Source organism: Grammomys surdaster, unplaced genomic scaffold (assembly GCF_004785775.1).
Source record: "Grammomys surdaster isolate TR1022 unplaced genomic scaffold, NIH_TR_1.0 214, whole genome shotgun sequence".
In the NCBI taxonomy this organism is placed as follows: domain Eukaryota; kingdom Metazoa; phylum Chordata; class Mammalia; order Rodentia; family Muridae; genus Grammomys; species Grammomys surdaster.
In genome coordinates this window covers 2419298-2441082 of record NW_021604659.1, presented here as the reverse complement: position 1 = coordinate 2441082, position 21785 = coordinate 2419298, and the positions used below count along the sequence as shown (strand labels likewise).

General features: G+C 45.6%; 2 protein-coding genes across 2 annotated transcripts in view; one reads left to right on the top strand and one right to left on the bottom strand.

Moving 5' to 3' along the window:
* Positions 1–13: 13 nt before the first annotated feature.
* Positions 14–12317, top strand: Bccip (BRCA2 and CDKN1A interacting protein). Its single transcript, XM_028772525.1, has 7 exons — positions 14–194; positions 5463–5537; positions 6356–6436; positions 8622–8711; positions 9370–9557; positions 10779–10953; positions 11873–12317. Exons 1-7 carry the CDS (start codon positions 33–35, stop codon positions 12041–12043), a joined length of 942 nt encoding a protein of 313 aa, XP_028628358.1. The 5' UTR covers positions 14–32; the 3' UTR covers positions 12044–12317.
* The window catches only part of Dhx32 (DEAH-box helicase 32 (putative)), a 57007-nt gene continuing 47327 nt past the window's right edge, over positions 12106–21785 (bottom strand). Inside the window, exons 8-12 of the mRNA XM_028772524.1 lie at positions 16284–16475; positions 15474–15623; positions 14196–14383; positions 13299–13480; positions 12106–12577 (exon numbers count right to left, since the gene is read on the bottom strand). Of these exons, the coding sequence (XP_028628357.1) occupies positions 12409–12577; positions 13299–13480; positions 14196–14383; positions 15474–15623; positions 16284–16475 (881 nt within the window). The 3' untranslated portion in view covers positions 12106–12408. The remainder of the gene's footprint in view (positions 12578–13298; positions 13481–14195; positions 14384–15473; positions 15624–16283; positions 16476–21785) is intronic.

Here is a 21785-nt window from a genome sequence, read left to right as displayed (position 1 = left end):
GGGACTCGCGCAGGCGCAGTGTGACCGGCAACATGGCATCCAAGGCTAAGAAGCGAGCGGTGGGTAATGGGGTCCAGCGGCCTCTGGGAGCACCGAGCCAGCGGGAGGAGGAAGAAGAGGATGAGGTGGTGGAGGAGGAAGAAGACGATGAAGATAGTGACGAAGAAGATGATGAAGACGAAATCGTGGACGAGGTGAGAGGCACACGTGACCATACTTTTGGTGTAGATCTTAGAAGGAGAAAACCATTCAGACAGCCGAAGCTGTGGGAACGTGATGGGAGATGTGGGGAGTTGTGATTTCCCTCTGCTATGGTATAGGACACATCCTTGACATATCCCACTGCAGGCTTTTCTACACATTACTCCCTGTAGCTCTTCCCGGATGAGTTATCCCCATCCCAGAAGCCCGCCAGCCACACACTTACCTTCAGTGGCCCAAGTCTTTACTTAGGACGGCAGAGACCTGCGAAGTTTAGTCCTTTTTCTTCCCTGCGGCAGCTCTCCACCTTCTACACAGCCAAGCTCACGCTGGCCCTCTGTAGTTGATTAAAGGCCACCTGCTTTGTCCTATTGTACAGTTTTCAAATGCTCTTTATCCTGCAGTTTTCCCTTTATATACATCTCAGCTAAACCGTATTTACTGCCAACCTGGGACAGCCAACCTGGTCAGACTGGTTTTATGATCTCTCAGAGAACTGATGTCCTTTCTTCAGATTTGTTTGTTTTTGTTTTTCCAGACAGGATTTCTCTGTGTAGCCTTGGCTATCCTTGGACTCACTCTATAGACCAGGCTGGTCTCGAACTCCGAGATCTGCCTGCCTCTGCCTCCTGAGTACTGGGATTGCTTAAACTTATTACCTATTTCCAGGTGGTTTAAGCACCTCTTTCTTGGTGAATAGTTAGGCTTGAGTGATTGTTCAAGACAGTTGCTGTCTCAGAATTGACTGTCCAAAGCAGGGCTTGTAATTTATTCCCATCTCTTCACCATTTCTGTTACAGTTTTCCAGTTCAAACCCTAATTTTGGGCGTTGACTTTAATTATTCCTCCTTTCTCACCCTACATCAGTCCATCAGAAAATTCTGTTAGCTTTACATCAGTACCCAGCCACACCTTATTGTTGATCCTGCAGCTGTTCTAGTCTATATGTGCACCGTCTCCTGCGTGCTTACTATACAGCTCCTGCTCCTCCTCTTCCTCTTCATCTCCCTCCTCCTCTTCTTCCTCCTCTACCTCTTCTTCTTCATGTTCAAAAGATGAAATTAAGGCTGGGATAACACAGTGAAATCATATGCAGCTTTAGTTTATTGTTTTTGTAGGGCTGATCATCGAGCCCAGGATGCTGTGCTTTCTGGGCAAGCATTTTATGACTGAGCCACATTCCCAGCTCCCTCTAATAACTTCACTGTCCTGCCATTCCATCCTTGTCTCCTTTGCCATCTGTATTTCATATCCTGCCAGTGAGATCTGTTTGGCCTAGTCTACTCACCCCCTTTGAATGTTCCAAGGGCTTCTTTTTCCTTTATAGAAAAATCATAACTCTTGTGATTGAAAGATGGGGGTGAGGGGCCTTCCAGCCAGAATGGCTGGTCCAGAGAAATCAAGAGAGAGTGATTGGAAATCTTCATTGAAGTAAGCATTGAGTCCGCAAGGGAATATTGCATGCAAGGATTGTAGTGCAGCACTGAGAACAAGACCGTGGTGTGGATGTTCAGCCCGTCTTCCCATCCAAGTCATTGCTTTGCTTTGGCTCTCTTGCTTTGGACACCATCTCAAAAATGTTTACTAGCTATTTTGCTACCTTAGGGTTTTTGGAGTCAATACTTCCTTCTTCTTTTATTAACATGGAAAATCTAACAGATTGCTACTGACTACAACTGTGTGCTGTCGTCACTGGCTGTGTGAAGAAGGAACCTTACATGAGGGATTGCCTCCATCACATTGGCCTGTGGGCTTGTCAGTGGGCATTTGCTTAATGAATGATTGATGGGGGACAGTCTAGCCCAGTGAGAGCAGTGCCTCCCCTGGGCCTGAGTGGTGTACGAAAACAAGCCAGTGAACAGTGTTCTCTGTGGTCTCTGCTTCTGTTCCTGCCTTGAGCTCCTGTCCTGACTTTCCTCGGTGAGGAACAATTACCTAGAAGAAATTGCTTTTGGTTTTGGTGTTTATAACAGTGATAGAAAGAATGCCATTGCTGATAATAGTGTAGCAATATAAACATCTACATATTCTGTAAATGGGAGTATAAATCTGTGTGATCCCTCGGGAGGGTAATTTGACAGTATTTTTCAGAACTTAAAGTGCATATAACTCCTGACTCAATAACTTGTAAGAATTTACCCCCAGAAATTGATAGTAACATTAGTAACATTACTAATACTCCTAGACTCTGTGCATTTTATATTCATTCATTTAATTCTCGTATCAACACCATGAATCTAGGAATTACCACTATTTTATAAGTGAGACCCCACAGCAAGTTAAGGGGGAATGTGTATATGTAGTTGTTACATGGAGGAAAACAATCAGGGTTGGGGGAATCCATCAGGTTGTGTGTGTGCTCTTTGGTGTGCTAGCTGACAGTAGCTTTAGGAGAATAGGGTATGATACCAAGCCTAGGAAAAGTCCTCATTTAGACCTTAGCAGTCAGTGTAGCTTTTTTCTTCTTTTTAATGAATTATTTAGCCGGGCAGTGGTGGCACACGCCTTTAATCCCAGCACTTGGGAGGCAGAGGCAGGTGGATTTCTGAGTTTGAGGCCAGCCTGGTCTACAGAGTGAGTTCCAGAACAGCCCGGGCTATCCAGAGAAACCCTGTCTCAAAAAACAAAAACAAAGAGTTATTTATTTACTTTATGTATATGAGTAAACTGCTGTCTTTAGACACAGCATAAGAAGGCATTGGATCCCATTATGGATGATTATAAGCCTCCATGTGGTTGCTGGGAATTGAACTCAGGACCTCTGGAAGAGCAGCCAGTGCTCTTAACCACTTAGCCATCTCTCCAGCCCCGTCATGTAGCTTTTACCCCTCACATACGCCTTTAAATTTTGTGTGTATGTGTGTTTGCCTGTATCTACATGCACTATATGTACGCCATGTTCACAGAGGCCATAAGAAAGCATTGGATCCCCTGGAGCTGGAGTTAGAGATGGTTGTGAGCCTCCACGTAGGTGCTGAGAATCCTGGGTCCTCTGGAAGAGCAGCCAGTACTCTTAACTGCTGAGCCATCCAGCCTGACAAAGGAAATTCTTAGAGCTTCTAAAACATGTCTCCATTCTGAATCTTCAGTGGGTATTTCTTCCTCTATTTAATTGAAGTCTTTCATTCTCTAATACATTTATTCACCCACAATTCATTTCTTTTATGTAAAAACTGATGAAAATTATCTTGGAAGGTCAAGATTAACCTCAAATCTTTTCAGAAAAAAAAAATGGTATATCAGGAATAAAGGGATGTCATAGTTCAGATTCTGCAGTGCCAACCTTAAGGGCAAAGTGAGGTCGCTGGCTTTTTCTCTTAGATTCTGTTGCAAGGTGCTTCCAAAAGTTGACAGGGGACTTGGGGACATGTGCCTTCTTCTTGTACCAGGAAACCTCAGCACCTCTTGCTCATGTCACTTTTTAAAGAAAGGTTTTCTTGACTTTCTGATTTCCTAGTTTTAAGCTGTAACAGCATTGTGTATCTTTTTAATTGTGTATGTACATTTATTTGTATGAGTATGTGCCATGCCACATGTATAGATGTTAGAGGGGAACTGCAGAGTATTCGGGTCTGTCACTCTGCCATGTGGGTCATGAGGAAGGAACTCTGCCCTACCCCCCACCCCTTGCCAGAATGTTACCTAAGTAACTGTCAATGTCAGGCTTCAAAATGGGTGAACCTAAAGCCAGGATAGTCCTACAGGGCTGCAATGCTAACTCAGGAGTTGGGGGGAGGGTTGCAAAGACATCTCAATTTTGAGGTCATCCTGTTCTTCACAGGGAGACTCTTTATCAAAGAAAAGGGGATATAAAAAGGGTAAATACTGCCAAGATTGCCACTTGAACAGATTACAAAGGCCATTCATACCATTTCCTCATGTGATGAAAAAGTCTGAAGGACCAAAATGCAGTGACCTGATTTAAATGCAAACACAGTCTCATCTAGATAAAATTGTCAGGCAGCCTCAAAAGAGAAATAATTATTCACCTGGCTCAAAAAGACATGCATAGAGAACAAGATCACTTCAAGTCCTCAGAATTGCCTAGAATTTAATTTACCTACCCCTCTGAGGCTAGGGTTTATTCACTTAGCAAATATTTACTAAGTAACAGCAGGTACTAAGCACTTGAGAGGAAATGGTGAAGGCATGCCTGGTGGGATTAGCTTGTAATCCCTGCACTCAGGAGTCTGAGGCAGGGGGATGGGAAGTTCAAGGTAAAGCTGGGTTACAATGTGAGTTTAAGGCCAACCAAGTGACATAGTATGACCATGTCATTCACTCATAGCTAGGTAGGTAGGTAGATAGGTAGGTTGGTAGATAGAATGATGAGCAAAGCAGATGTGAATGACTCCGCTCTCATGGAACAGACACAGGAGACACAGGAAATAAGTCCAAAATTGCAACTGTAATGTGTATAGCTAGGAGATGGTGCCTTTAATCTCAGCACTCAGGAGGAAGAGGCAGGCAGATCTCTGAGAGTTCAAGACTAGCCTGGTTTGCAGAGCTAGTTCCAGGACAGCCAGGGAGGGATACACCAAGAAACTCTGTCCTGAAAAAACAAAACAAAACAAAACAAAACAAAAAGTTGTAACCGTATGTGCTATTCAAAAGGAACAGGGTAGACGGAGAGATAGTGCAGCAGGTTAAGGCACTTACTGCCACGCCTGACTACCTGAGTTCAATTCCCTGGACTGAAGTGATGGAGAGAGAACTGACTGCTGTAAAGTATCTTCTGACTTCCATACGTGTATTGTGGGATATGAGCACATGGGTGACCCCCACTCTCTTCCCTTTTATGAAACAACATCTTGCCAGGTGGTGGTGGCACACGCCTTTAATCCCAGCACTTGGGAGGCAGAGGCAGGCAGATTTCTGAGTTCGAGGCCAGCCTGGTCTACAGAGTGAGTTCCAGGACAGCCAGGGCTATACAGAGAAACCCTGTCTCGAAAAACAAAAACAAAAACAACAACAAAAAAAAACAGAAGAAGAAGAAACAGCATCTTGCTGTGTAGCCCAGACTGGTCTCAAATTATTTATCTTCCTTCCTGTCTCCCAAGTTGCAGGTTTATACCACCACATTAGACACACTTGATGTTCTTCTCAACCCTAACCCCTGAGACATGTTCTACAGATAACTAATAGAGGAACTGACCTGAAAGAATGGGATCTGGGGCAGAAGAAAAATGCGTAAAATGCAAACACTGCCTGCATCGTCTGTGAATCTGTCTATGCTGACCTGTTTCACATATTATTTACAGGAAGTGAATATTGAATTTGAAGCTTATTCCATCTCAGATAATGATTATGGCGGCATTAAGAAATTATTGCAACAGGTACAGTCTTTCCAGAATTTCTGTGTCTGTCTTCTGCACCTTGCTGAAGGAATCTCTCCTTTCCCAAAGTGAATGGCTGGTTGTGCTGTTCCTCCTTGCTCTGCTCCTGGTTACAATGTTGAAGTTTCCAGTGTCCTGGAATGCTTTCTTTTTCATGTGAACACTGCCTGAGTTTCTGATTTCTTTCTTATAATTCACATCCAAACTTGGTGGGTAAAGAACAAAAAGTAACCCGGGCCGTGGTGGCACACGCCTTTAATCCCAGCACTTGGGAGGCAGAGGCAGGTGGATTTCTGAGTTCAAGGCCAGCCTGGTCTACAGAGTGAGTTCCAGGACAGCCAGGGCTACACAGAGAAACCCTGTTTCGGGGGAAAAAAATAATAAAATAATTTTTTAAGGGAGGAAGAGTTTGGTTTACAGTTCATAGGGGATGTGGCAGGGAAGGCAGTGAGGGCCCGAGGCCAGCTTCTCACAGCATCAGCAGCTCAGAAGCCGAGCATCGCATCGGTTCTTAGGTAATAGCCACAGACCTGCACCTGCTAGTGTGGTGAAGGCCACATTGCTGCCTGTACTTTGCCTTTACTTCAAATAATATGGCCTATGTTTATCTTCTTCCTATACCTGTTTGCTAAATAAACTGGCTCTGTCTTTTCTGAAACTTATTTGACTCTGGTTGTTTGGTTTCCTCCTGGGGTTATTTTACAGCCACCTTGGTCAGGTCACTGCATTTCATTGTTTTTGTTTGAATAACATAATCACGATGGTAGTAGAAATTGTGCTTTGATCTTAATTTAAAATATTTCTTTTTCTCCTTCCAGCTTTTCCTAAAAGCCCCTGTGAACACTGCAGAGCTGACGAGTCTCCTGATTCAGCAGAACCACATTGGGAGTGTGATTAAGGTCAGTGGGGAGATGGACACCATGGGTGCTTCGTCTTCTTTATCTTAAAGGAAGTACTGTTGAGGACTGCCCAGAGGTTACTGCAGTGGTCCAGGGAGACTGTGTGCAGGAATCCAGGCATCAGCCCTGGGGGAGGGAGAAGATGGCTGACTTAGAAGGTATTCAGGAGGTAAAATAAGGTACACATAGTGCACTGGGCCCAGAATGGGGGAGGGGCAGGGAGAGAGACGTATGTGTGTGTCAGGATTGAGTCACAAGTTTGCTAGAGCGCTGAGGTTAGCAAGCAGAGAAGGTAGGCTGAGAGGATGAACAAATTACAGGGTGTGCACACTTAGTGTCTGGCGTGCCGAGATGTGTATGCAAGATGCCGAGTAGCAGCTAGAGCCTTGAGTTTTCTGCAGACGTCAGTCACTGACATCAGACGTGATCGGAATTGCCACAGGAGAGCAAAGGACAGACGCTCTGGCAATGCTAGCCATGCTTCTCTGAGCAAAGTAAGTGGCAGAGATGCTAGAGAGCTGATAGCAATAGCTACAGTGGGAGGGGAAAGCGGTATGAGTTCATAAAAGCCAGGAGGGACTACTTAGAGCAGCACTTGTCCAGTAGTTATAGAAAATGAGGACCCAGCACAGACCCGGCTCTGCCACCTGTCCCCTGGGGTTCTTCTGTTTTTTTGCTGTTATATTATAAACAGTCCCAAAGCTTAGAATTGGAACAGGCATCCATTTGGTTTATGGACCTGCCATTTGGGCAGAGGTCAGATTCACCTCAGTTCCTGCTTTGCATTCTGTGAGCCAAAGAAGCTTGGAGTGGGGCATTATTGCTTGGGTCTTGGCACTGTTACCAGGTCATTTGAACTACAGGAACACTCAGAAAGAGATGGTGGAGGACCAGGGCTGGTTCCAGAGCTACCTTCTCATTCTCACCTAGTTTTGTTGAACTCAAGACATCCTTGCCAACTGGGCAGTGGTGGCTCATTCTTTTAATCCCAGTACTTGGGGACAGAGGCAGATGGATCTCTGTGAGTTTGAGGCCAGCCTGGTCTACAGAGCTAGTTCCAGGATAGCCAAGGCTATACCAAGAAACTCTATCTCAAAAAACCAAAACCAACCAAACAAATAAAAAAACAAGCAAACAAACAAACAAAAAACCAACATCTTTGCCAAAGGCTGTGGATAAGCACTACCAGCCTGTGGTGCTGAAGCTGTAACAGGTTCAAGGGCGTACTGGACCATCATAGACCTTGCTGTCCTCTGGGGTGGAAGCAGCAGGTTCATCCCCTCTTCCTCATTCAACATGGATTCCTTGAGTGTGTGGATTCCTTACTGTGTGCCAGGCTGAGGGCTGGAGTGCAGTGAGAAGGGAGTTCATGGCCCGGACAGGCAAACAGGCAGTATGTGGAAGGCTTTAGTAAAGAGGCTAGGGCCAGTCTCCTAGTGGAGGGGCAATCAGAATAGAGCTAGGGAGTTCACGTTGTTCATCATTATCCTTCCTTACTGTTTGCTCTCCCCCTTTGCCCATGTGGTGTGTATACTTCCCACATAAACCCAGGTTGTTTCTGTGATGGTCAAGAGTCGCATTGTTGAATGGGAGTTTTAGGTGAGAAAGTGTTAGAGGCTCCCAGAGAAAGAAGAAAGGGTTGGCTCATGAATATCTACCTTACCTGGATTTAATAATACATTGAGATTCTGGTAACAAAACGTTAAGAATATTCTTTTGAGACAGGGTCTCACATGTAGCTCAGGCTGGCCTGGACTTCATAGAGATCCACCTGCCTAAGATTAAAAGCAAGGGTCATCATACCCAGCTATACCTGATTCTTCTTTTTCTTTTTGGTTTTTCAAGTCAGGGTTTCTCTGTGTGGTTCTAGCTATTGTTCTACATGATTAACAGGCCTTGTCTATATAGGGAGTTCCAGGCCAGCCACAACTACACAATGAGGCCCAGTCTCAAAAAACCAAACTCAAAGAATCTTTTATAAAGAAAATACAGAGCAGGATGATGTCATCCAGAATATAATGTCTGGAGGTAAAGTGTTATGAATGTTGCCGCACTGCACTCAGGACTCGCTACTTTGGGACTTAGCAGCAGAAAAACAAGCTTTAGTTTTGAAGAGTGAAAAATTGGTGTTATACTTCTTTCCAACCGAATAATGTAAAGTTGAAGTCTTTTCCTTTTAAAACAGCAAACAGATGTCTCAGAAGACGGTGATGATGAAGTGGATGAAGATGAGATCTTTGGCTTCATAAGCCTTTTAAATTTAACTGAAAGAAAGGTTAGTTTCACTGAGTGTTATTTGACGCCTGGGATCTGTGGTCAGGATGGAGTCTTCTGTGTCAGACTATGACACTATCAGGGCAAGTGCTCCTTCCTGCTCTGTATTTTTCAATGTGGAGCTGTCTTGTACGGAGGGATTTGCACTAGCTTAAAGCTGATACCCTGGTGGCATGGCCACTAACATTGTAGTGTGTGGTGTTGGGGCAGTGGTACTGATGCAGGATCTGTTGGCAGGATTCTGCAGCTGGTCTCTTTGCTCCCAGTAGTATTCATACAGAGGGTTTATTCACCAGCTTCCAAAGCCCTTAACATGGGCTTACATTTTGTCATCTCTCTTTATTGACTCAGAAATGAGTTCTAATAAAAACCATGTCAGTTGCTTATTCTCCGAGAATAAGGTGCAGGCCACAGTACACCTTCAGTTTTCAAAGGACCAGTCCAGTTAACTTCCAGCTGTTTTTGTGAGGTGGAGTAAGATTGTTGTTCCAGTGTGTGAGTGTGAATGATAAACACGACTTACCACCAATCATGGGATGTTAATTAGGTGTAGTTACTTTTGGGGAATTCTTCAGCAGTCTGTACTGAAGAAACACTAGGCAATGGGAGGAAACCCCCTACCCTTGAGGCAGAGAGCAAGCCTTCTCTTTACTTTCCAGGGGACTCAGTGTGCTGAACAAATTAAAGAGTTGGTTCTAAGCTTCTGTGAGAAGAGCTGTGAGCAGAGCATGGTTGAACAGCTGGACAAGCTTTTGAATGACACCAGCAAGCCTGTGGGCTTTCTGCTAAGTGAAAGATTCATTAACGTCCCTCCGCAGATTGCTCTGCCCATGCACCAGCAGCTTCAGTAAGCAGTCCTGGGAAGTGCCTTCAGACAGTCACTCTTTACCCAAGTAGTTTCGGAGATGGAGTTGTCTGTGCAACAGGTGTAGGTTTCCTGGGCTGCAGCAGGCTCTGATGAGGGGGGCGGAGTAGTGCATGGGGGCCACTCATTTCCAGTATCCAGCTCCTTGAGCAGTTTTGATTACTGGTGGCAGGAATTTTAATATTTTCAAAGATTCAGGTGGTAGAGAAGCTGATGAGTTTTCAAGACTTTTTACATTTGACTGACAGTTTCCACATTCACAGATGTCTGTAATTTGAATAAAATGTTGAACAAATACTTAAAAAAAAAAAAAAAAAAAAAAAACAAACTACAGTCAAATTCTTACATTCCAGTTTGACTAGTGAAACCAAATCCTTAATACTGCTCCTACTTCTTAGCCTCCTGATGTTGTTCAGTGCAGGAGTTTAAACACAGAGCTACAAAGTTTAGAGAATTAAGTGAGGGAAGGAGCGAACCACCTGTGCTTTGATGCACAGGGTTAGAGTGTAGACAGGCATGCTAGCTGTCGCCCTCACTGGCACCTTCTCCCACCTGTACCCCTGGCTGCAGCTCGCACTGCCCCTGGCCCTACATGGTTTGTATGTGTCTTCCTCTAAGTAGCCGGGGCTCCTGCTTATCTGGTCTCATGGGATTGAACTACGTTCTGCTGATTTTGTGTGGGAGCTGAAATGGATTCTTCTCAATTTGTTAGTTTTGTTTAGACGCAGCTTATTAATTTTGGAAGGAAAGAAATTTACTGCCATTGTGTTTATTATCCTGAAATTAACGTTATCTACATGTGTGAAGTTTCTACAGTGTCACTACACTAGTGACAGGGCTCGTGTAGTCACATGCTCTAGTGCCATGCACTGTGCCCGTGTGCCTCGGAATTTGCAGTTAAATACTGATTGTTTGAAAAGTTCAGGTCCTTATTTGTAAATTTGCACAAAACAGTGATTTTGAGTGAATCTGAGGTCATGTTAGTGGGTAAGTATCTTTCTGAACTCAGATTCTTCACTGTTTACAGCAAAAACCAGGCTCATAATATTCTTGGGTATAGCCAGTAGCATGAATTAGCCCAGTCAGTGTGCAGCAGAGCCCTGAGAGGTGCTGCGTTGGTTTTCTCTGGGTCCAGATAGATGTAACCCAGTGGTGACCTGTGTGTGGGTGTGTGTCTGTGTGTGTGTGTTCTGTATCTTGTAGGAAAGAACTGGCTGAGGCACAAAGAACCAACAAGCCATGTGGGAAGTGCTGCTACTACCTGCTGATTAGTAAGACGTTTGTGGAAGCAGGAAAGTCCAGTTCCAGAAAGAGGCGGGACGGCCGTCCACAGGAAGCACTGATGTTTGCAAATGCAGAGGAAGAGTTCTTCTATGAGGTAAGGATGCCTTCTTCATCTCTGTTAGCTCTAATAGCTTTTCTTGAAAATAAGACATCCTTCGGCTGGGCCATGGTGGTGCACGCCTGTAATTGCAGCACTATGGGCAATAGAGGCAAGGGGCTCTCTGAGTTAGAAGCCAGCATGATCTACAGAGTGAGTTCCAGGACAGCCAGGGCTACACAGAGAAACCATTATCTCTAGAAATTAAAAACATAAAAACAAAATCTTATCCTCGAGTCCTCTAGCCCACCCAGCTCTCTCTTTGGTTTCTGGATGTGGGCGAACACAGTGTCCCATACAGCTTGCACACACAACAGCTTCCTATTACACTGTGTGTAGGTGGTGGGGGTGAGGTGGGTACTGCCTGGGACCAGTTAGGCACTTAGAGCATGCTTAGACTCTGATGGTAAGCCACATTTGGATGTTTCAGTTCTAAGAAGTCCTGTTTGCAGACGTGAGGGAAGGTGGTCATAGCTGCTCTGTGCCCTGAGGTCTGAGTGTTACCCCCTGGTGGATCTCGAGCACTTTCTGTATTGGTGGCTCACACTGTGATGGTGGGCAACCAAATCCTAGACAGTATTCCTATAGTTTTTCTCCACTGCCCTCTTCAAAAACTTTAGGGGTAATTTTTTCTGAATTAGATGATACAATTTTTAAGAATGTATATATTTGTGTGTATGCGCGACAAGTACCTTTGTCACTTGGCTGCTTGTTCTGGCACTCCTTAGTTTATGGTCCTCCTGTAAGTTGAAATTTGTTTGGTGTTTCATAATTTCTCCCTGAAGTGCGTTTGAACTTACTTTATTCTAGTAGAGCGTTCTTTCTCTCCACTGTTACATGCAGTGTTCTTTATTTGGGTGAATGAGCTCTGCCTGAGTTGTCCATATTTTCCCTTGTGTCTTCTCCTTTGCTGCAGAAGGCAGTCCTCAAGTTCAGCTACTCAGTGCAGGGGGAGAGCGACACTTGTCTGGGAGGCAGATGGTCCTTCGATGATGTTCCGATGAAGCCCTTGCGGACTGTGATGTTAATTCCAGACGACAGGATGAGTGAGATCATGGAAACCCTGAAAGACCATCTATCCGTCTAGTCCATTTCCCCCGGACAGGGACAGCCTTGTTTATGTGTAATTACCAAGAAACCCACTGAAGAGATATTGAAAAATTCATTATTTTATTGAGATTCAAGTCCTCTACAAAAAGTAGGGTTCTGTTCCATGTGTCTGTGACACATTTACAAAATCGTTTTCTTTTATTCTTTATTTTGGTCAAATTACGAATGATTGGTTAAAAACTTTGAATAAGAAAAGTGTGGAATAGTAATTTTAAGAACTTAATAAAAACTATTTTTTTATTTTAAAATCATACTTGAAGTGTTCATGTCCAGGACAGCCCTGGCTCCAGCAGCCCACCACCAGCCTCCCCTGGTGTCCTATTGCACTCTGTGTTAGAGAGGTCACTGGATCGTGCATCTCTGCTCGGTAGCATCTGGGCACTTGTCACACACATCCTGGTCCTTGTTCACAGCTGTGGCGGGTAGGTGGCCCGAGGCTTGCTGTAGGATGTCCTTGCTTTCACTAGGAGGCAGGTTACTGAAATAGTATTGTGGTACCAGCTGCATAAATCTGTTCATTTAAAACAAACAGTGCTATGAATGCTAGGAATGGTAGGTGCAGTCCCACCCCAGCCCCAGGGAGTATATGCAGACCTGGGATTTCATTTGAAGACTCGGTACCTTGTATTGCCTCTGTAGGTAATACAGCCTCTGGTATTACTGCAGTCAGACTCACTGCACTCCCAAATGTTACTTGTCTAGTACGAAGGCACACAGTGGAAGTGCAGCGCACCCTCATGAGAGGGATCAGAGTAGATACTTGGAAAGAGCTTTGGGGAGGCAACAAGGGGGGTCTTTGCCACTTAAGTTCACCTAGCTCTACTCTGAGTCCACCTGTGTAAGCTGTGACCTTGAACATCTTGAAGTCAGCTCTGAAAGTCCCCATCCCCAGTGTTGCTCTTCCTGTCCTTTCACTACTTAGCAGCTACGGAGATCTTTATACTGTAGAGAGCCTTCCTCTTGCCTACAACCCACTAGGGGTAAAAGGCTGTACACCTTCTGGAACTACATGTCTCTTCAAGCTCACCTTCCCTCCTCTGCATCACCCCATCCCCCACCCCATCCCCTGCCCCCAGCTCCAGCCAGTGCCTATCTGTTCCTATAAGCTGGCTAAGCCCATTACTCTACACAGCCAGTGCACTGGTGCCTTCTCTCTAGCAGTCTCATATAAATGAGAATGAAGCAATGCTGTGTGTGGTTTATTCCTACAAGGGTGAATTAAAAAGACTTACAGCTCAGGGGAGACTGCTGAGGCCACCCTGATGTAGTTGTTCTCAGATATGCTGAACTGATGGAAGAGGACCCACTCGGGCATCTTCTTGGTGATGGAGTAGCTTGACAAGGGATGCAGCTGAGCAACCTGCTTATGTGTAAGCATTAAGTAGTTACCTGACCCGTCAACATCCCGAGCAATCTAAAAGGCAGGTTCAAACAAAAAAGAATTGATAAACATGTTGGTTAAGAAAAACCTGAAGATTTTTATATAGAATAGCATTTCCTATTTTCAGATAATAGAAAATGAGGCACAATGACTTTGTCTTTAAACCTGAGCTGGTGATAGTGTCAGCTCCAGTACTTTAGGGCTGCTGTAAAGTAAACGGTTGGGTCATGAAATAAAACATGGCACGCCATCTGTTCTGCCATGAACTGCCCATGCTCTCCAGGCTACATGTGCCTGATCATCAGCTCAGTTCATACTGTACCCTCTTTCGTAGATACCCTACTCTTCCTCACAGATGAAGAAATCTATTCTGAAATGTCTTTTTTTCCTCCACTAAGACTGGTACAGTGCTGCCCACTCTGATGTGAAGGACATCACTTCTATCATGGGCACTAATGAGGCTCCTTATGGAGATGAAAGGAATAGCTGAGAGGGGAGTACATTGGCTTGCTGGGCACTCAGATCACTAATAAACAGAAAAGAGGAGCTGTGGTGTGCAAAGTTAACATACAGGATTCTGGCTTGAGAAGACGTGTACTTAAATACCAACTCTTACAGATAACATCTTTTTAGTGTTACTTAAGAAGTTCAAAGTCAGTAAAACCATCACCGTGAGTGGGACTGCTGGCTGAGTTCCCATGCATGTGGGGCTCATGCCACGAGCCAGCGTAGCTCTGCCCCTGCTTACCTGCATGAAGTACCCAGAGAGCAGTGCTTTTTTGATGTTCAGACCATTTTCCATGGAGCCAAAGGCAGGCTCTGCATAGGGAAGCTCGATCCGCTTGATAATTTCTAAGAGTTCTGCTCGGATAACTTCTGCCATCCTGAGAGCAGAGCAACTGAGGAAACAATCATGACACCATGTCTCCACACAGTCTAGAGGGAGGACAAAAGGCCACTCAGATGGTGTGTTAGACTTCTCCAAGCTCCATCAAAGGCCATGGAAATGAGTGGTAGGAACCTAGGATTAGGTTCACCAGGGGCTGTGGGATCAGCCACACCTGTTGCTGAGGGTCTGTGAGCCAGCCCACCATAGTAGACTGTTAGTGTGAGAAGCACACTGCCTGTGGCTGTGGAGAGGCATCAGCATCTGCATTTCCTTCTCTGTACAGCAAGGTTGTATACAGCTAGAGACCCAGAGCTAAAGGGGAGCTGTTAGCATCGATCCTGTGATCACCTCATACTTTATTTAGTAAGGACCTACCAGGCTGACCTGGGAGTTCATTATATCAAACACTTTAGCTCCTGTCTACCCTAGGTGCAACTTTGTTTTAAATCCAAATGTACGAGTGATTCAGTTTGAAGGTACCCTCATCTACCCTGTCCTGTCCATATATCCCACTCAGAGTAGCAAAAGTCCACACTTGGTTAGACATCATTACCCAGCCTGGTGCTCAAAAGTTGATCACCTTTCCCTCCAGTTCACTTAGAAACACTGACTCCCTGCTCTTGACATGATCCTCCTGCCTTGCAAACTGATCTCAATTTTTCTACATCATTTCAAATATTTTTCCATCTTCTGGAGCACAGGAAGTGAGGCTGCTCTGTGGGAAGCAGAAAAGCCTCCTTTGGGGAAGCTGGCTGTTCCACTGCTAGCCCCTGCTGTCTGTCTCCTGCCCTGGCAGAGGTGCTACCAGCTTCCCCTGCAGTGGGCCCTCACCTGGAGCACAATACCCACTGAGGTGCACCCAGTCTCTGCTTCCAGCATGCTGCTTCTGAAAGCTGGCTGACCAGAACACTACAGCTCCCCAAATCCAGACCTGTGATGTGACCTGCTAGGCCTCACTGCCTGGGTGGTGGATGGCAGTGCCTGTGGTGCATTTAGGGACCCAGTGCCATTCTGTTCAAGTGGCTGCTGGGACTCTCAGAGAAGGGAGGCTAGCAAATAATAATTCAAGTATCTGAGGCTCATCTGGGGAGGGGAGAGGGTCCAGGGAGGTGGTTTTGGGGAATCATGTTCACATACGTTCACTGGCAGAGTTCAGAACGGTATCTTGGTAGGCGTTGTAGATGTTGATGAGCGTAAAGTGATCACCTTCAGGGTGCAAGAATGTCCTCCAGCAAGTCACTGCAGCCTCCTCAGCACCATGAGGCACGTGCAAAAAGCAACTGGGAGCTTTAAGATGCAAGAGGTCACAGTCAGCAATATGGAGGACAATCCTGGCCTGGTGGCGTGCCCAGGGACAGGACCCCTGTCTATGAACCCACTCCTATCTTGGATCTCTGAATCAATCCATTGTTCTTAATATTCTTGTTTACTTGGAAGCCAAAGAAATTAAAAGTGAATTGTCTTAGTGCTTTCTCCTTTTTGTCATGTTGTTTTGCCAACAGCAGTTAGCACCCTGCTCATATTCCAGTGGAAGCAGTGTGCTGAAGTGTCAAGGGATCCAGAGGGTCAGACACAGGCTTAGGACTATGCTCAGATGTAGCACAGCATTTAATCTATGCTACTGTCAAAGAATATATGAAAATATAGGAGCCAGTATCGATGAAGCTGGCAGGAAACACAAAACCACACAGTTATTTGGGAAACACTGCTTTTCACTTTTGTCTGTTTGCTTGTTTTGCACATAATAGTCCTTTTGACAAAAAAGCCAAGCATGGCCTTTTGTATTTTTGCATTAAGGTAATTGTAAAAGTTTCCCCTTTTCAGTTTATTAAAACACTTTACTATCATCTGCACAGATGAGCCAACCACTGTCCCCTTACATCTATACTCTGTTTAAATCTATACTGTTGTGGATTCACAGTACATAGAAAGGTCTTTAAGGAATACCTGTTACCATGGCAGCGATGGTTAGCATTTCATCTACACAGTCAAATTCACAGGATGCTAAGATAGACTTTGAGAGCTGTGGATCCAGAGGAAACTCAGACATGATGATTCCAAACTCAGAGAGATTCCCATCATTGTCCAGGGCTGCCAGGTAATCTAAATCTTCCAGTGCCTGCATCAGGCTTTCTGGAGCTAAGAAAAAAAGGGGGGGGAGGTAAATTTTGTACAACTGAGGTGCAGCAGCGGGTAGTGACATTTCATTCTTGCATAAAACAACCAACGAGTGAACAGGACCTGTAAAGCAAGAATTGGTCAGACACTGAGCCAGTAGCTTCTGAGGGGCTGACAGGGTACACATTATGGCTATCTAAGATAAGGGCCCTGACAGAGTAGCAGGCTCCTCAGAGGACAGCCAGGGACTCACTACATTTTGATGCAGTTCTGAGGGGTCAAAGTTGAGGACCTGGGGATCTGAGATCTTTCCTGACCAGGCAGCAATGCTCCAGTTGGTGTGACTAGAGGGGATATGTACTCACACAACATCCGGAGCAGCGCCTGCTCTCACCAGCAGGCCAGCCAGCTAGCCATCCTGCTGCAGGCACAGAATGCTGAACCATGTAAGCAGCTCTTGCACAAGCCTACAAAGCCAGCCCTGAGTATACTTACGGGAAGACAAAACTATTGCTCAAAAAGGCAAAACACACATGGTCTAGAATCCAGTAAACTGAAGTCTGACAAGAAGAACAAGAGAACAGAGCAGTCTAAAGTCACAGGGAAAGCAGAAATACCAGACAGACACACCAGGCTACTGCAAAAAGATTAACGTTCCCCATCCCTCATTTCTTAGATAACACGGGCACTACTACTGTGTATATTATATCTGCTCAATTTCCACAAAGAAGTCTACTTAGTTTCTGTCCTTCTGGAACCAAGTTCTATTAAATACGCTTTTTCACCTGTCTGCTACCTGGTACTCCAAGAAAGGCTACACCAACTCCTTCTGTGCTACCTGAAACTGAAGACAGCCACTGACTGGCTTTTGTCAGTTTCAGTCCTGGAATGCGTGTGGTGTTTGGGAGGCAACGCCCATAAGCCTAACCCAAGAAGCAACTGAACCTGCCTGTCCCTGAGTTCTTAAGTGGCTGACAGGAAAAAAAAAAAATGACTCATTTGCTATATTTACACTTTGACTACCAAGGGTAAGTGTCAAAATTTAAGGTACACTGAGAAATTCTGCAACCTACTCACAAGCTCTAATTTGATCAGATTTCCACAATGGTCAGGAAGCCAGGGAAGCCCTTAGAAACCACAAGTGTGGTCTGGGATACACAGCAATTGTATCCTTGCAGCCTTGCTGGGGGAGAGCAGAGCAACTGAGGCAAGAGACCAGGAACAGAGAGGGTGGTGAGGAGCCTGTTGAGAGTAACATTCTAGGGAGACAGTGAAGTTGCCTATTGTTTCTGATTCCCCGTCCCCATCAAAATTTACTAAGTGGAATGGCTTTCTTCATCATTATCCCTGGGGACTATGGGCCTGACCATACTGGTAAACACACAAACTTGAGAGTCTGCAGTTCCAGGAAGGGACTACTTATAAAAGTACTACTTATAAGTACTACTTATTAAAGTAGTCCAAGAGTTCCATCCTAGATCTGTGGGACCTGAAAGGGGGATCTGATGTGCCAGAGAAGGTGCAGGCAGCAGCGGCAGGAAGGAGCATGGGGGTGCTTAAACAGTGAGGGACTGGGAGCATCACTATATTTATATTTTCCTATAGGAAAAAGTTTTCAAATCCAGTCACACTCGGGAATGTTAGCAGAACCCTATGCCTCTTCTTGTCTGGGATGGGTAAGTACTTCCAGGTATAGCACAAGACAGGAAGTCTTTTGGTAAGCAAACCTCAAAGCCATAGTCAGGCCTTCTTCAGCATGCTCCTCAGTCTGTCTTATCAGCAAGGGTGAAAGATTAGGGCTCCTCTGTCACTTGACATGGAAAGGGTTGGAGAGGGGGAAACTCTCCAACTATTAGCAGGACACTGGTAGAAGCCATGCCATGAACCTGCCTCTCAGATGATGGCTATGTCAGACTTTCAGACGTTCAAGGGTAAGGGTGACAGCTCAGCTGAGCTTGCTGGGCTCTGAGACTTCTTCCATAATAGCTTGGCTCCTGCCTGTGACACAGCAGAAAGTACAGTGGACCACAGACAGCTACAGGCCTCCCTCAGACCTTTTTGCCTAGCAAGCTACATCAGCACCCAGACCAGTTAGGTCTCAGAGAGAACCAGGTAGGAAAGGAGCTGAGTTTGTCTCCATACAAGGCTGTGCCTGCTCACACTATGCTAGAGAAGACTGCTGGCCTTCCTCAAGACACATCTGTCAGTGTTCCCCAGGATAAGGCACTATGACTGCTAGCTCTTACCAAACAGTGACACACTTGACACATGTTCTTTGCAGTATAACTAGAAGTCTTCCCACCCCACAGTGTCTATGACCAAGCTTCAGACAAACACTCTAAGTGAGATGGCATAGTATTGGCTATACCAAAACCACCTGGGGAAAAAAAAAACAGGCCAAAACAATGCATGGGGGCTGGAGCAATAGCTTTGTGGTTAAGAGCACTGGTTGCTCTTCCAGAGAACCCTGGTTCAAGTCCCAGCACCTACGTGGTGACTCACAACCATCTGTAACTACAATCCTAATCCTCCTCTGGACTGTATACTTGGTACACAGGCCTACATGAAGGCAAAACACCCATACACATAAAAGTAATAAAATTAATTTTTATAAATGCCCAAGCTTTAAAATGGTTGTTCAGCAAGTGGGTCCATGTCCCCAAAGGACTCTAATGACCTGCTAATGACCCAAAGGGCTCTCATGGCTGTCACCTGTCTTCCTTCCAGGGTGATACTCATTGTCCACCCACTCTCAGTCCAACTTCAGCATCTTGTACTGCTGGCACTTGCATGGCCCTCAGGCAGGAGCACACTCACCTGTCCCAATGCTGGTCCTTGCAGGGTTAGGGAAGAGCTTATTGTAGGCACAGAGAGAGCCTGGACTCAGAATGTGAGATGTGGCCTTGTGTTACTGACCACCCAACTCTAGTTGCCTCGGAAGAGGAAATTTGCATGTACACCAGCTTTTGTTGTACAAACTCTGCTCCCCAAGTTAACTGGTCAATCAAAGGCTGAAGCCTGTGAATGGGCAACAGATAGAGGTAGGTGGGTTTTCAGTTACCTGATTGGGCATCTCAGAGAGACAGGAGAAGAGAAGAAAGGAGACAGAAGAGGAGGAAGCCACCATGAGAGGAAATGGACTATGAGCACATATCGATGAGAAACAGCAAGTAATAAGGGACATATGCCCAATCTAGGCTTATAGCTTATAAATAAAATACCTGGGTTGTGTGTCTTTTATACAAGCTAGCTAGAATATAAAAATATCATTTACACCTGACTATTCCTATTATCCCAGTCACAGTGGTGGCTCAGGGTGGGCTTCTACTCACACCAAGTCAGACTTCCCTCCTTGGGAGTTTTATATTTTGTAACCAGACAGATGGGGACCTTTCCAGGGGCTGTGCATACATCACAAAGCTCAGAAAAAGAGATGCTCAGATCTTGCTGTCCAGATGGGAGAGGAGGAGAAAAAGAGATTGTGTGTATAGAGAACCAAAAGACACAGAGGAGAACCAAACACTCAGGTATTCATGAGGCACAGCTTGGATTTCAAGAGACGTCTAGTTTCCTTACTCAGAATTCAGGCTATGCTCTGCCAGTTTGAGCTGGATCTCTGGCTCTTCCACAGAGAACTGTAATCCACATGCCACCGCCCAATGTGTTTTTTAACAAGGAGTCGTCTAAAGTGACACTGGAGCTGTGTCTGTGTGCCAGCACCTAGAGCAAATCACACACACTATTTGGGAAGGTAAGGGCAAGTCAGTGTCGGTTAGTTACATCAGGACTGGGCCTCGGCTGCTGTGTTCACTGAAGTGAAGACCTGGCAGCAGGGAAGCAGCTGAAGATGGAGAGGTGTGCTCGTTTTGATGGTGTGCACTTCACAAGCTTTGGGATTTGGGAAATGGGATTAAGAGCCTGGCTCTGATGAGGAGATGAGGGAACAGCTTAGCTTCTACGACAGTGTCACAGCCCACACTCCTAGAACCTGGTGTGTGCAGGATCCACACTTTCATATTTGAATCTCTCTTGTCTGGCCAAGGTTGAGTGGCCAGACAGCTGGTTCTGTATTTGTTTAATGAACAATGTCTTTCTGGAAGTCATGCTCTGCCAGCACAGCTGACATGACTCTAAAAGGGCAAGATACTAATAAGAATTAGTATCTAGGAGCCCATCTTAGGGGCACAGTGGTGACATCTCCTAATCACTGTGATAACTGTCTGCTTACACACCTAGGGAAAGTGCCTTCTGCAGTCTAGGTAGGTAGCCTTGGGCAGCTAGGAGTTGCTCAGACCTGCAATACCAAGCGTTTATTAAACTCCAGTCATTTCTTTTTTGGGGGGAGGGGTTTTCGAGACAGGGTTTCTCTGTGCAGCCCTGGCTGTCCTGGAACTCACTCTGTAGACCAGGATGGCCTCGAACTCAGAAATCCGCCTGCCTCTGCCTCCCAAGTGCTGGGATTAAAGGTGCGCGCCACCACTGCCCCGCCCCAGTCATTTTTCTAAGGGATGAAGATACATTAACTAGCTGACTTGAGCCCTGAGCCTTGTGGTTATATTAAAACTATTTCTATTCCACGCCTCTAACTTCCTCCCTGATTAAGTTTTCACTATCTGTAAAATGACTTTCTTAATGTTTCCAAGGCGCTTCAATGGGTTTCATCTTGGGAACTGTTTTTGGAATGTTTCTCCTTGTACACATACACACACACACACACACACACACACACACACACACACTCACATAGGCCCACAAGAATGCACACGTCCCTCTCTGAAGATGGTGATGAATTCTGTGTGGCCTTTGCACAAACAATAGTATCTATGCAGCACCTAGCAGTCAGACCAGAGGATGGCTCAGGGGAAAAGGCTTTTGGCACAAGTGGGACAGCCTGAGTGACACCCTGGAATCACATGGTGGAAGGAGAGAACTGACTCCTGCAAGTTGTCCTCTAACCTCCACAGATAAATGTAATAAAAACAACTAACTAACAGCAAAATCCTAGCTCTGGTCTTTGCAGGTGCCGTGGCTGAACAACGGCTTGGCTCTGGGCTGCTCAGAGGTAACAAGCAGCACGCATCCTGCCTGCAGAGAGGAGTCCCTGTCCAAAGCCCAGGTGCAGCTGTGCCAACTGAGCCAAGCTAGCAGGTGGCTTTCTCTCACTCCTTAGTACAGACTGTGACACTCTAGACCAATCTGTGTTTTCAATGCTTTACAGACTCACAGGCATCCTCACAAATGCCTTGGGAGTGTGACTGTGATGACAGAAGCTCCAGGTTCACTGACTTAGGAATCTTCTAGTGAAAAGTGTGCACCTGAGCCCTGATGGGA